Here is an 11,856-nt window from a genome sequence, read left to right as displayed (position 1 = left end):
TTTTTTGTGTGTGTGTGGTTTTTTTAGTGTAATTCTCCTGCCGTGTGCTTCCACAGAAATCCTTCCAAATGCAATTTGAAGGTTGTCATCAGGTAGGGTTGAAGTTTATGGTTTATAAACAGCCTGCAGTGGGAGGTGTGAACTTCCACACCCTCCAGTGGCAGAAGTGGAAAGGCTGCTGCAAAAACTGGGTTTAGTGGTAACAGCAAGTCTTCTACAATCAGCAAGACTCAGACTTTTTCTCTGTATGGAGACCACCCACATGTGGTCTTCATCGAGCTCTTAGGCTCATACTGGTGTTACTATAACTCAGTCACTATTTCTTCTGCTACCATTAATGCAAGATAAGGCAGGATAGAAACAGTAAGTATGGCAATGCAGTACTAAGTAGTATTTACACCTAGTCCCTTTTGTCATTAGATGTATATTCAGACTGCAAAATTAAGCTATCTTTAAAGAAATGCCTTATTCGAAAACATGGCATGGCTGTTTCTAGGGGAGGCACCCCTCCTGTTCTCCCCGTAGCAGCAGCCCAGCAATCAATCCCAAGTGATGCACGGGCTTTGGAAGGAAGCGTTCAGTTGTGGAGCAGCGTTTGCCAGCTGTCCTCCATCACTGAGAAAGACCAACAAGGTGGAGGGAAGTGCAACATCAGAGAGTAAATCTTCAACAGCATAATCCAGGGGATTTTTGTTAAAAGCCAAAACAGAGAAATTAAGGGGGAAAGTTTCTGGTTGTGTTCCATAATTTCCATATAGAGTGTTTCACTGAAACGATCCTGTATGTAGAAACTGGTGCTGTGAACCATCTTGCGTCCGCTCTGTCTGTACCACCAGTGTTGTGCAAAGCTGGTCACAGGGCCATCCATGCTCCTTCAGAAACTGCCCTGCTAGCGGTGAAAACGGGTTTTATAAAAGGAGGGATGACTTACTGCAGTAATAATCAGTGTGAGCAGGCATGAGTATATTTTAATACTATCTGCTGGAGGAAGAAACGGTAGTGGTAAGACTAAACTTCAAAGCCACACGGTGCAGCGTTACTAAGCTCATTCAGTAGCGATGATACGTTCCCGTTGGTAAACTACGGTGAATGGGCACAATTGCAAATGTGAGACCCAGCCCTCCCTCCCATCCCTGCTGGCACCTCCGTTCACATCAGCGGGAGCTTTGTGCGAAGATCGGAGGGAGGCTCCGGCCTCCATGCCAAAGGGTGGTTAGGGCAAAATGGCATGTGATCCCGTAGTGCAGCTGGTAGCTCTCAGCCTGGAAACTAAGGGTACCAAGACACTGCGTATGTCTTGGCAGAGAAAATAGTCAAAGACATTATTATTTCTGAAAAGATAGATAAAAATCAATACAGACTCTAGATGAATCCTAAAATTAATGTTCAGAAGTATTCCCCATCTCCTTAGTAGTCAACAGGTCTAGATATCGGTGGGAAAAGACCTAAAAATTCAGTTGTCTTTGACATCCTGGGGAAACTGAAGGCATGACAGTCTTCACAAATGAGTTTTGGGAGCATTTAGTTTCTCTTCGGGCACACCAGAAATTCAGCTTGTCCTCACGATGATGCTGGGAAAGACCATCTCCATTGTAGACTTCAGCAGGCTGGCATCGTCTTCAGGCAGATTTCCACCGTAGCCAAATTGAACTGCGAGGGTTTCCAGTGATCTGCAGGGCACACCGTGGACTCTTCGTGAAGTTATCGCAAGCTTTTCTTTTCCTGGGCAGCAGAACAGGTTTGTAACCCTGGTATTTTTAACAGGAACCATCGAGTTAGATGTCACCCATATACTTTCTGTATTCAGAACCTGTGCCTAGAGGTGCTTTTTGAGGCTTCACATTATAGATGCTACATTTCCATATAGGTATTACATTTCTAACTGTTTCCTGCATTTGCCTCTTCGTCAGCTGGTGGAGTAATGAATTTGCTGTGTTATTCAGGATCTGAATACTCTGCCTTAGCAGCAGCTTCCCAGGCCACTCAGCTCAAGAGGAGCTGCTTTAAGGTCTTCAATAGCGATGGTCCTTGACTTCTTGCCTGCTTTTGATGATGATGAATTTTATTAATTTAGGGTGATAATAGGTCATATTCATTGGACAAGGTGGTGGTTTGTAAAATTAAAGACCAGCCCTGATCTCAGAAACATGTAATTATGGGACTGACTTCACGCCTGTGAGAAGCTCCTCTGAACTCATTTACGTGTTTGCAAGTTACCATGTGCTCAGTGTCCCGTACACTAAATTCCCTCCCCTGCTGTTTTATTAAATAGAGGAAGACTGTATTTTTTTTATGTGTGTTTAGAAAAGTAAATTTGTTTTCTCGTATTTGGCAATGATAAGTCATCGGGTCATTTCCAACTGCAGCTGACAAAAAAGACATACTGTACTGGAATGTAATTTTTGATAGCTAGAAAATGTGTTTGGCATCATTGAGGGAAAGCACCTCTTACCTCAGATGAGTGCCCTGTATATCTATTTGTTGCTAGAAATGACTGTTTATAAAATTAAAGTTCCCTTCCAATCCTTGGAAAAAAGTACAGAAAAATGGAAAGCAAACAAAATAAGTTTAAAATAAAATTAATTTTCATAATTCTAAAAATAATTTTTAATAGAATTACTAAAATTTAAATTAATATTAGTTTATTTTCAAATTATATTTATTTTTACTCCAGAGTCCTACTTTTAAATCTTCTTACATTTAATTTTAATGTGTGTTTTATGAAGCAATAATTTAAAAAAACTCTTATACCTTTTGATGACAGTTACAACTGCAGTTTTTATATAGTTTATGCTTTCATATAAAACCTGTAAAGTAAATTTGTTGTGATTTTAAGAACAGAACACTAACTCGGTACGTTTGCTGCTGTTGAGAGTTTGTTTTTTCTGCTCCTGCCATAGCATATTGTTGGGGATGTATGGAACTAATGCAGTGGGGCCACTTGCTTTTCTGGTTGCCATTCCACTGAGTTTCACATGTTAATAGCTCAGACTTGCCCTGTAAAGCTGAAATATCAAAGTTAAAAAAAAAAAATATGCAAAGGCCTCAGCAGTGATTCCTTCTTACCCTAGCAATACCCCAGCTCTATAACAAAAACGAAAAAGGTCTGCTGATATGACTGTAGATAAAAGATAACTTGAAAAATACTGCTGAGACCACTGAATCGGAACAATTTCATTGCTGGAGTGGAGATTAAAAAAAAAAAACAACATAATTTGGATAAATGGGAACTGGATAATGGCTACATGGAAGTGATGGGGAAACAGAGTTGCTATTACAATATGTGTTAATGTGATTGTTTTCCCGAAAGAAAAAGCGAGGGATTTTGCTAACTGTCCATGTATAATTGCCTATTTTAAGATTCCATCACTAAGTATATATCTGGCTTGGATATATTGTTGTGAAAAGACATCCAAAAGACACTGACAGCCCAAAACTTTCCATGAAATCACATTATCACGTGTCTGGATTAGAAGAATTTGTTTCCGGTGTTTATGAACGTCCGTTTCTACCGCAGATGGGTTCAGTGCCTGGGCACCAAAAGAAGAGGCGGTGTCTGCACTTCTGAACTGATGTCGGTCTCATTCTGCCCCCAAAGTCTACCCAGAGTCAGTTTGTCCACATGAATGAACTGTCCAGTGTGTATTTTATTTGAAATGCTATAGTTGTTAAAAAAAAAAAAAAAAAGAGAAAAAAATGCATTTTAAAGATTAATTTTGACAGCTTGTTGCTTAATAAAACTGTTTTATTTGTGTCTTCAGGATGTTGACCTGAAAGCATGTCAGGAAGCTTTGCTTGACTGCTGTCTGCACCAAGGAGATGATCAGCTGGAGCTGCAAGAGGAAGAGGATGACATAAATGAAGTAAATGATGAAAAAAATGGAAGGAGGGAAAACTGAGAAGAGGAATTGAGGGAATATGTAGGGCTTATCACTGAGATAAAGACTAGTGAAAAAAAATGGAGTGAATAGTTTTGAAAGAAATATTTTATTTCCTCTTTTCATTTGGAATGTCCTTTGCAAGGGCAGGAAAGGAACAGTGACTTCAGAGGATACTTTGTGAATGATGCCCTCGTACACCTTCTCAAAAATTGTCGTCCCCCCCCCGTATAGTTTATGTAGCTGAAATGTTCTAAAGTTTACAAAAATCACTTGCAACTAACCATTTTTCAATTTGGTTTTATTTTCTCCATTGTGAAGGTATTGTGTTTGTGGGCAAGGACTTTTTTTGACCTACAGACACTTGAGACGTGGATGCTATAATTATACTGCTTTTACCATTTACATAAAGCTTGATTCCCAGATGTAGAATTACATTTGGGAAGCTGGATTGTTCAGATCTTAACATGTAACTAGAAGGCAGAGGAATACCCTTAATGATGTTAAACTGAAACGGGTTCGGGTTTTGCTCTTTCTGAGAGCTACAAGGAAAAGAGCATTCATTCTTCTTGAGACCTTAGGAGAGCTGAGAACATCCGATCCGGTTTTCTTGCCAGCCCCTCTGTTCACTACTGCCCTGGCAGCTGAGCTTTGAAAAAGATACTTGATTTTTCCACAGTGGTGGGTAGGTGCAGCCTCAGAGAGGAGGAAGGCCTCTGCTGTTGTGGGGCAGAGTAGGATGCTCTTGCCATGGAGTCATTCTGCTCATTCTAGCAATGTGACATCTCCCATCAGGATGAAGACTTGATGGCAGTGTCAGCAGCAGCGTTTCACAGAGCTCTGCTCTGTTTTCTCTCAGACTTTGATTTTTACCTCCTTTTATGTAAAATAACTGTGCTTTACAAAGCATTTCTGTTTCTTCTGTCACAGAGAAACCACAACCATGTAGATTCCCGTCTCTCCGTAGAGGGCTATTTACAGCTTCTGTCGTCGCAGATGGAAAATATGCTAGAGGTAAATGGGAAAACACATGTATTGTTAATAGATTGGGATACAGTCAGTGATTACTGGATAATGACTTAATCTGTTCTGTCTAATTAAAAAAACCCCAGTTGAATATATCAGCAAATCAATGCAGTAAAACTTACCTGAGGACATTAAAGACGGTAGTGTCCACCTTTTACAGTAGCTGTCACTGGCTCTACTTGAAAAATTTTCCCCAGTAGTTTGGGATTTGAAAACTGCAAAGTCCCATCTTCTCTGTCACCTGGTGTTCAAAGTTGGATGGAGCCATCGGACAACTTTATTAGTTCAGCTAATAATTCCCTTTCTAAAACCTAATGCCAATTCATATTTATACAGCAGCTCTTGGTGTACTTCTCTAGAGCACGCTGGCTTATTAAGCACTAGCAGCTATTAAGCATTTGCAGCCAAAGATTAGAGTTGCCACAAACATTGGGTCAGGTCGTTACAAGGATACTACCCTCAAGGAGAACAGACCCATCTTTGCTGCAAATCAGGTCAGTCAGCATTAGAGGCAAAACCATTTTGATTTCTATTTTTATCTTCTGGGCTTCTGATACTATTGTTTGCTTTCTGGGTGCCCGTCTTCACAAAAAGCAGTTGTTATCTTAATTGGAGTCTCCCTCCTCTCCCACAGTGTGTAGCTGCAATCATTAACCATGAAGCTACTCCCTACATTCCTTTTTTTGTAATACCCCAAGGGTGTCTTACATATGCTTCCCATCTTAGGAGCCTTACAGGGTCATTAGTGTTTTCCATATAACTTCATGTTTTTCTCTGGAATGCCTCGTTTTGGGAATCTCTAGCTTGGATAGTGCCTCCCAGCCCATAAATTACCCTCCTCCTCTGTTCAGCTTTGGTAATGGATTCCACGCTAACAAGGTTCAGAAGTTCACCAATTTAGTTTTCTCTGTTCTTTTCATAATTGGAAAGGAAGTTGGCTGTAGCCTTTGTGTAGCAATAACAATACACGGTTGCATATTTTATTTAAGACTATTAATGCACTGCCATCTTGTGACAATCTATCTGTTGAAAATGGATTGCTTGTTTTTAACAGGTACCAAGTCTTTACAGTGTGGGGTATTTTTTAAAAGTTAACTTGCTAAGAATTTTTCTTTCCAAGGGCTTAATTGAAAATACCAGCTCGCTTTCTCAGACTACAGATGGTCTAGTACAAGGTAACTCCCTAGAGGCAAGACTCTCTTCTGTTACCTGAGCTCCCAGTAAGCATAGTAGAGAACTTAAGACATTCTGGTCTTTATGGTACATCATTCCTTCCCTGCGGGAAGTGCTTTTTACATTGTTTGTTCAACGAACAGCAGTTGGAAAAGTCCTTTCCTGCACCACAGGATGCTCAGCTATGGAGGAAGCATATCATACGTTTGCTACTTAATATATTTACATTCTCAAGTTTTTCGTGTCCACATATTTTATGACTACTCTACTTGTCAGCAAGTGCCCTGACATAATCTTGCGCAGTGGCTTTGTACTTCTAGGACCCAGCAGCTATAACCCAGGCACAGAAAAGGTGGGCCTTAATGCTACTGCAGCGCTAGTCTGTTGTCTGAAACCCAGCAGCTGTATTTTTGTAAAGAAAAACTGAGTAGTAATTTAAAGTCAAAAGACGTCCACAGAAGATGTGATCGGGGGCGGGGGGGGGGGGTGTGTGTTTCCTCCAAACTGATTAATAAAGGAGTTGAGTTGAAATCTGAACACAGTAGCTCACAGCCCCAAAAGCTTTATTAACTGTGAAGGAAAAGCAGTGAGGATGCGCCAGCACGACCGTAATGTTCCAGTCCTCCTTCCCTCTTACAACACTGTTCTTACTGGTTAAGTCCTGCCAGTGAGCTATTTATCTTCTTTACAAGGTTAATCTTCTAACAGTTTAGCACCTTGAACCAGCTCACCCTGGAATCAGATGATCATCAAAACCTCTACCAGGGAAGGGGCAGGACGGCCCCTCCTAGAAGAACCTATTCTTAGACGAGGTCAGACGAACACGTAGGCTGTAGCTTGACGTACATTTAGCAACAGTCCTATTTCCACCTTTTAACAGTCGTCAGTCCCACACTGTCCTTTGTGAGTCTTCCTCCTCCCATCCCTTCAGTCACTTTTCTTCTGCACCCTTCCCGCTTCCTCTTGCCACATGCCAGCGCAGGTTATGTGGTGTACAAATGGGAAACAGTGTTCAGGATAGCTATAAGAAGAGTTTTAACATATAAAATTTTGACTTTAATAGATTCAAATAGCAGAATATTAAAAAATAAATCCATCAAGGCTGTGTAGGTGAGGTATGTAGAGGCATTCATTTCATAAAAGATCCCATTTTTTCCTCCCCCATCATCTTTTAGGTGAGTTTACTGGAAGATACACAAGTTGCTACATCTAGTAGAGGCCGAGACCCATCATCCTCCCACCACAATATAAGTTTGACCCAGACGCTTTGCCACTGTTTCAGTCCTCATGATGCCACACTACTAAGAACAGACTACCCCACTCAATCATATTCAGAAACAAGACATTTAGAAAAGGAAGAGTCTTTTCCTCAGTCAAGCTCTAATACCACAGATCCAGAATCACTACTTAATGGGTCAGATTTGACAGGGCTGTTTTCAGCTGCTGACATTAGAAACCTAACGGCCCATGATGATAATTTTGATGAAATTAAACTCATGTCTTTGGCTTTGGAGGAAGGCTTTGATCCTATAGAAGTTTCTCAGCTCCTTGAAGAACCTGGCTCAGAATCAGGAACGCCTTTGAATTCAAGTCACAGCACTGCCTCTTACTCAGTCCGCAGTGAAGGTGCTGTTGGATACAGCAGTGATGTTAAATCTTTTTCTTCGCATGGCTTAGAAGCCATTGGTGGCCATAGCCAAGAACATAGTAAATACGGCAAAATGGAAATTCCAGGTGATTCAGAATGTTCTAGAGAAGCCGCACTTCAGCACTTTCTTCATAACCACGCTTATAATCAGCTGCCAAGTCAAGCAGCATCCACTCTGGAGCATCAGCAGCACATGTGGATGGAGAAACCAAACGAAGTAAAGGATAGGTGCCATAATTCTACTGATAAAAACCTTAGGAGCGATGAACACCATGCAAAAGCTCTGAGAATACCATTTTCGGTAGATGAAATCGTGAGCATGCCCGTTGACTCTTTCAACACCATGCTAGCAAAGAACCATCTGACAGATAGTCAGGTGTCACTTCTACGTGATATCAGACGAAGAGGAAAAAACAAAGTTGCTGCCCAAAATTGTCGTAAACGTAAACTGAATGCAATCCTTAACTTGGAAGAAGACGTATGTAATCTTCAAACACAAAAGGAGAGCCTTAAAAAGGAGCACTCTCAGTGTAGCAGATCAATCAGCCGGATGAAGCAAAAGTTAAAGCACCTGTACCGTGACATTTTCAGTCGATTGAGGGATGACCAGGGCAGACCCGTTAACCCGTGCCAATACGTTATTCACTGCAGTAGCGATGGCAGAGTTTTCGTAATACCCAAACACTTGGTCAAACCAGAACAGAAACAAGGTAACGGAAAAGAACAGAAACAAAAATAAGATGGCTGAAGAACACTTAGGTCTGATTTTTCCGGAAAGAACGATAAGGGTATTTATGCGAAGACTGGAGGTCGGCGATTACGGTAGTACAAAGAGAAAAGGCTGCGTTTGAGAAGACTGCACGTTCAAGGGTCTGGCAAACCCAGCCAACTGTGATCTGCTGAAGGAGGAAATGTGTTTAATGAGAAAGGAGCTAGGCTGTCAGTCTAAGTGTACTTATATAGACCTATATAAAACTAGGCATTTAGTTTCTGGTAATGGGGGAGGGAGACCATTAGTGGGGAAAAAGCCCGAGCTTTAGATCAAAGTTACACATGGAAAAAAAACATGTTTTAGTCTCGAGTGCTTGATTCTTTAAACAAAAAGTGACCTTATTTTTTTATTCTTTTTTAGCACTGGAGGAAAAATTGTAGCTCATCTTCACCTTAAATTCACTGTGGATTTATGTATTCATAAATATACCAAGAGATACTCTGTGATTGACATTTGTTCAGAACTGTTCTGCTTTTCCTAGTTTTCCTTTGAGGAAAGAGGCCCAGGAACCCATTTTTCCTCACTACTTCGTGAGCTCCAAGCAAACATAACGTACCAATTAATTTTGCAACTCATATTGTCAATCTGCAAATAGATTCTGAAAAATAATTAGTATCTGATTCAGTATTGTCTTACCTTCATCCTCTTCAACTGAATCATGCTCAATTTTTTTCCATGAAAATGAGTGATGGTGAATGAGCTCCTGTTCTGTTTCCTAATGCGATATATTTACTTGTGTACCTTCCCTTTCCCCCCCATTTGGGTACCTTCCTCAAGGAGAAGTTTTTCTTTTTAGCTTTTTAAAACTGGCATTTTGTAAGTATCTTGAGTGTTACGGGTTGTTTTTTTTTTTTTAAATTTTCCCTAAATCTTCAAAGTAAATTAAACTGAACCAAATTACTATTTATCTGTACTTGTGATAATAAGGTTACACTCTGTTAGTGGCTTTGAATGAAGAGGAGAATTTTTGGTTTTGATATTTATTTATTGGTGCTATGAAAAAGATGACATTTTATTCACTGACATGTTTATTTCACAACAGCTTATCTTTTTCTATTTTACAACCTGAAAAGGGTCTGCAAAAAAGGTGGCCTAAAAGGCATGTAATGAACAATAACGAAGGAATGTTGAGGTATACTAGTTTGTAAGATATCAAAATAATTTAATATTAACAACTAGATGGCAAGAAATACTTTTTACATATTTTATAAGCAAACACCATAAAACTGGTATTAAAAAAAATCTCGTTGGTCATGGCATGATGACAACATAGCAATTTTACAGTCAGCTATGTTACAAAAAAAAGCACTTGCACCGAAAACTACGCATACATGCAATACAAATTTAAATGCCACATTACACCTTTTGAAGAAACAAACTATGCCATTAGCATGTAAATCATGTTGTTTGTTTGCACTTGTGTTTACAGTCACCGGTAGCATCGAGTGGTATTTTTTAGAAAGGGAGCGCTGTCTTGGAGTGCAAAATACACTGAATTAACGATAATGAAATCAGCCAGTTCGAACACTGGGCTCTGCATTTTATATTAAAATGTGTCTTTAAAGAAATGAGTGCATCTGTTCTTTTATTTATCAGTTTTGACACAGCCTCAGATTGATAGGGTAAGTTCAGAGCGGAAACTTTCACCGGTGAGGCCCTGAAATTTCTTTCTGTTGGTTAAGCATCAGCACAAAGCATCTCTATCCCAACTGGTATTCACAAGGAATTTACTTAATTGCTGTTCGTGAACATCAACGAAAACATGCAACAGCTAACAGATACACATGATGAACTGTGAACTTCTAGTCTGGGGAAAAAAAAAGTCCATGTCTGAGTCAGTATGACTGTAATATTTTAATTAAATGACATCATAAGCATTTTAAAGTCAATGCAGGTAGCCTTTGCAGGTCTTTAAGTCTACTTCATGGCCCACGTGCACAAATTCTGGTAAGATATTAGATTAGGCCCATAACTGATAAAACCAGAAACTCAAGTATTTGTTTTAAGGCCTCACAACACAAGTTTCTACAGTACAAGTACAAATAAAGGGCTAAAAAAAAAAAAGTGGCTAAACCTTCCGATGCTCACTCCTTCAGTAGCTGTGGAGAGTGAGCTCTGCAGAGTCTCGTAAAGCCAGCAACTAATGAAGTAAAGCACACACCCAACTGGGCAACAGTTACACGGTTAAATTTTGGCACACACCAAGTATGAGGATGTTGGAACTCTTTGAGAGAGCAATCTTAAAAACCAGCATACTCCAGATGATCCATATATACTGGGAAACACATCAGCCCCAACCCCATTCCATTCCCTGTGGATTTGCAGACTGCAGAGCATCATGAACACATCTCAATTTCTGAAAACTCAACTAACTATACCTCTACAGAACCTCTTGGGTGAATTACTAGATTTAGGTGGTCTGTGAGACGACACAGTGTTAGGTTTGGATGTACTACGTAATTTTCTCAAACCTTCAGATACCTACCCCCAGAAAAGACAAAACTGTAGGCAGAATTCAGAACAATGTCCTGTTTTTTTAATGTTAGTAGACTGCCATGAAATTTCACCTAAAAACTGTTGATACTTTTGAAGTGTTTTCCCTTTCAGTGACTCGCCTATGTCTAAAGAAAAAAACCAAAACAATCCCAAACATTGCTTAGTCCTGGTTGTGAAAGTTAGGCTAGACAGGTAAGAGGTTTTATAGCAAGCTTTCCTCTCAAGACAAAGGGTTCCTGAAGCTACTTTTGATAAGCTTCATATAATGGCTTTAGACTGTATTTTCAGCCTATACACAAGAAGGAGACACTACAGGAGTAGAACTATTCAGGGAAAGAGCATTGTTAAAGAAAACTTGTAACAAATGGTTGTAAAAGGTGGGAAACCCCTGACTGAAGGCAACCTTGGCTTTCTTGCCGATAGATCCTAACTTCCAAGAAACTAAAATCCTAAACGTACAAACCAAGAAGTACGCTGTGGAGTAAGACATGATGTGGTATCAAACTCTGGAGCCAGACATCTAGTGAAAGTCTATTGGGGCACATTCTACCTTAATGAATACTAACATGGAGAAAAGCATCTCTTTGAAGCAGAAACAATGAAAACACTTTTTTAAAAGGCTTGTCATACTGCTAGAAAACTGCAAAGGTGAGGATCATACATTTAGCTGTTGACACAGCAACAAAAAATGCAAATACCAACATGGGAGTTCTCATTAAAATATCATTCCCATAGTAAAGCTATTAAGTAGTCCATAACATTTGAATGGTAAACTGCATTTTTGTTACATTAATAATGGAAATAGGTTATCTGCAAGCTAGAAAAGGTCAGCTGGAGTACATACAGAGAAAAACAGGGTGGTG

General features: G+C 39.9%; 1 protein-coding gene across 1 annotated transcript; it reads left to right on the top strand.

Moving 5' to 3' along the window:
• Window positions 1–1,223: 1,223 nt before the first annotated feature.
• Window positions 1,224–8,464, top strand: NFE2L3 (NFE2 like bZIP transcription factor 3; the record flags this gene model as incomplete). Its single annotated transcript, XM_081996491.1, has 4 exons — window positions 1,224–1,290; window positions 3,724–3,863; window positions 4,809–4,892; window positions 7,253–8,464. The coding sequence occupies 4 exons, from the start codon at window positions 1,224–1,226 to the stop codon at window positions 8,462–8,464; spliced, it is 1,503 nt and encodes a 500-aa protein (XP_081852617.1).
• Window positions 8,465–11,856: the final 3,392 nt, after the last annotated feature.

This window comes from Phaethon aethereus, assembly GCF_964289735.1.
Source record: "Phaethon aethereus genome assembly, chromosome: 2".
Classification (NCBI taxonomy): domain Eukaryota; kingdom Metazoa; phylum Chordata; class Aves; order Phaethontiformes; family Phaethontidae; genus Phaethon; species Phaethon aethereus.
This window is presented reverse-complemented; position numbering and strand designations above follow the sequence as displayed.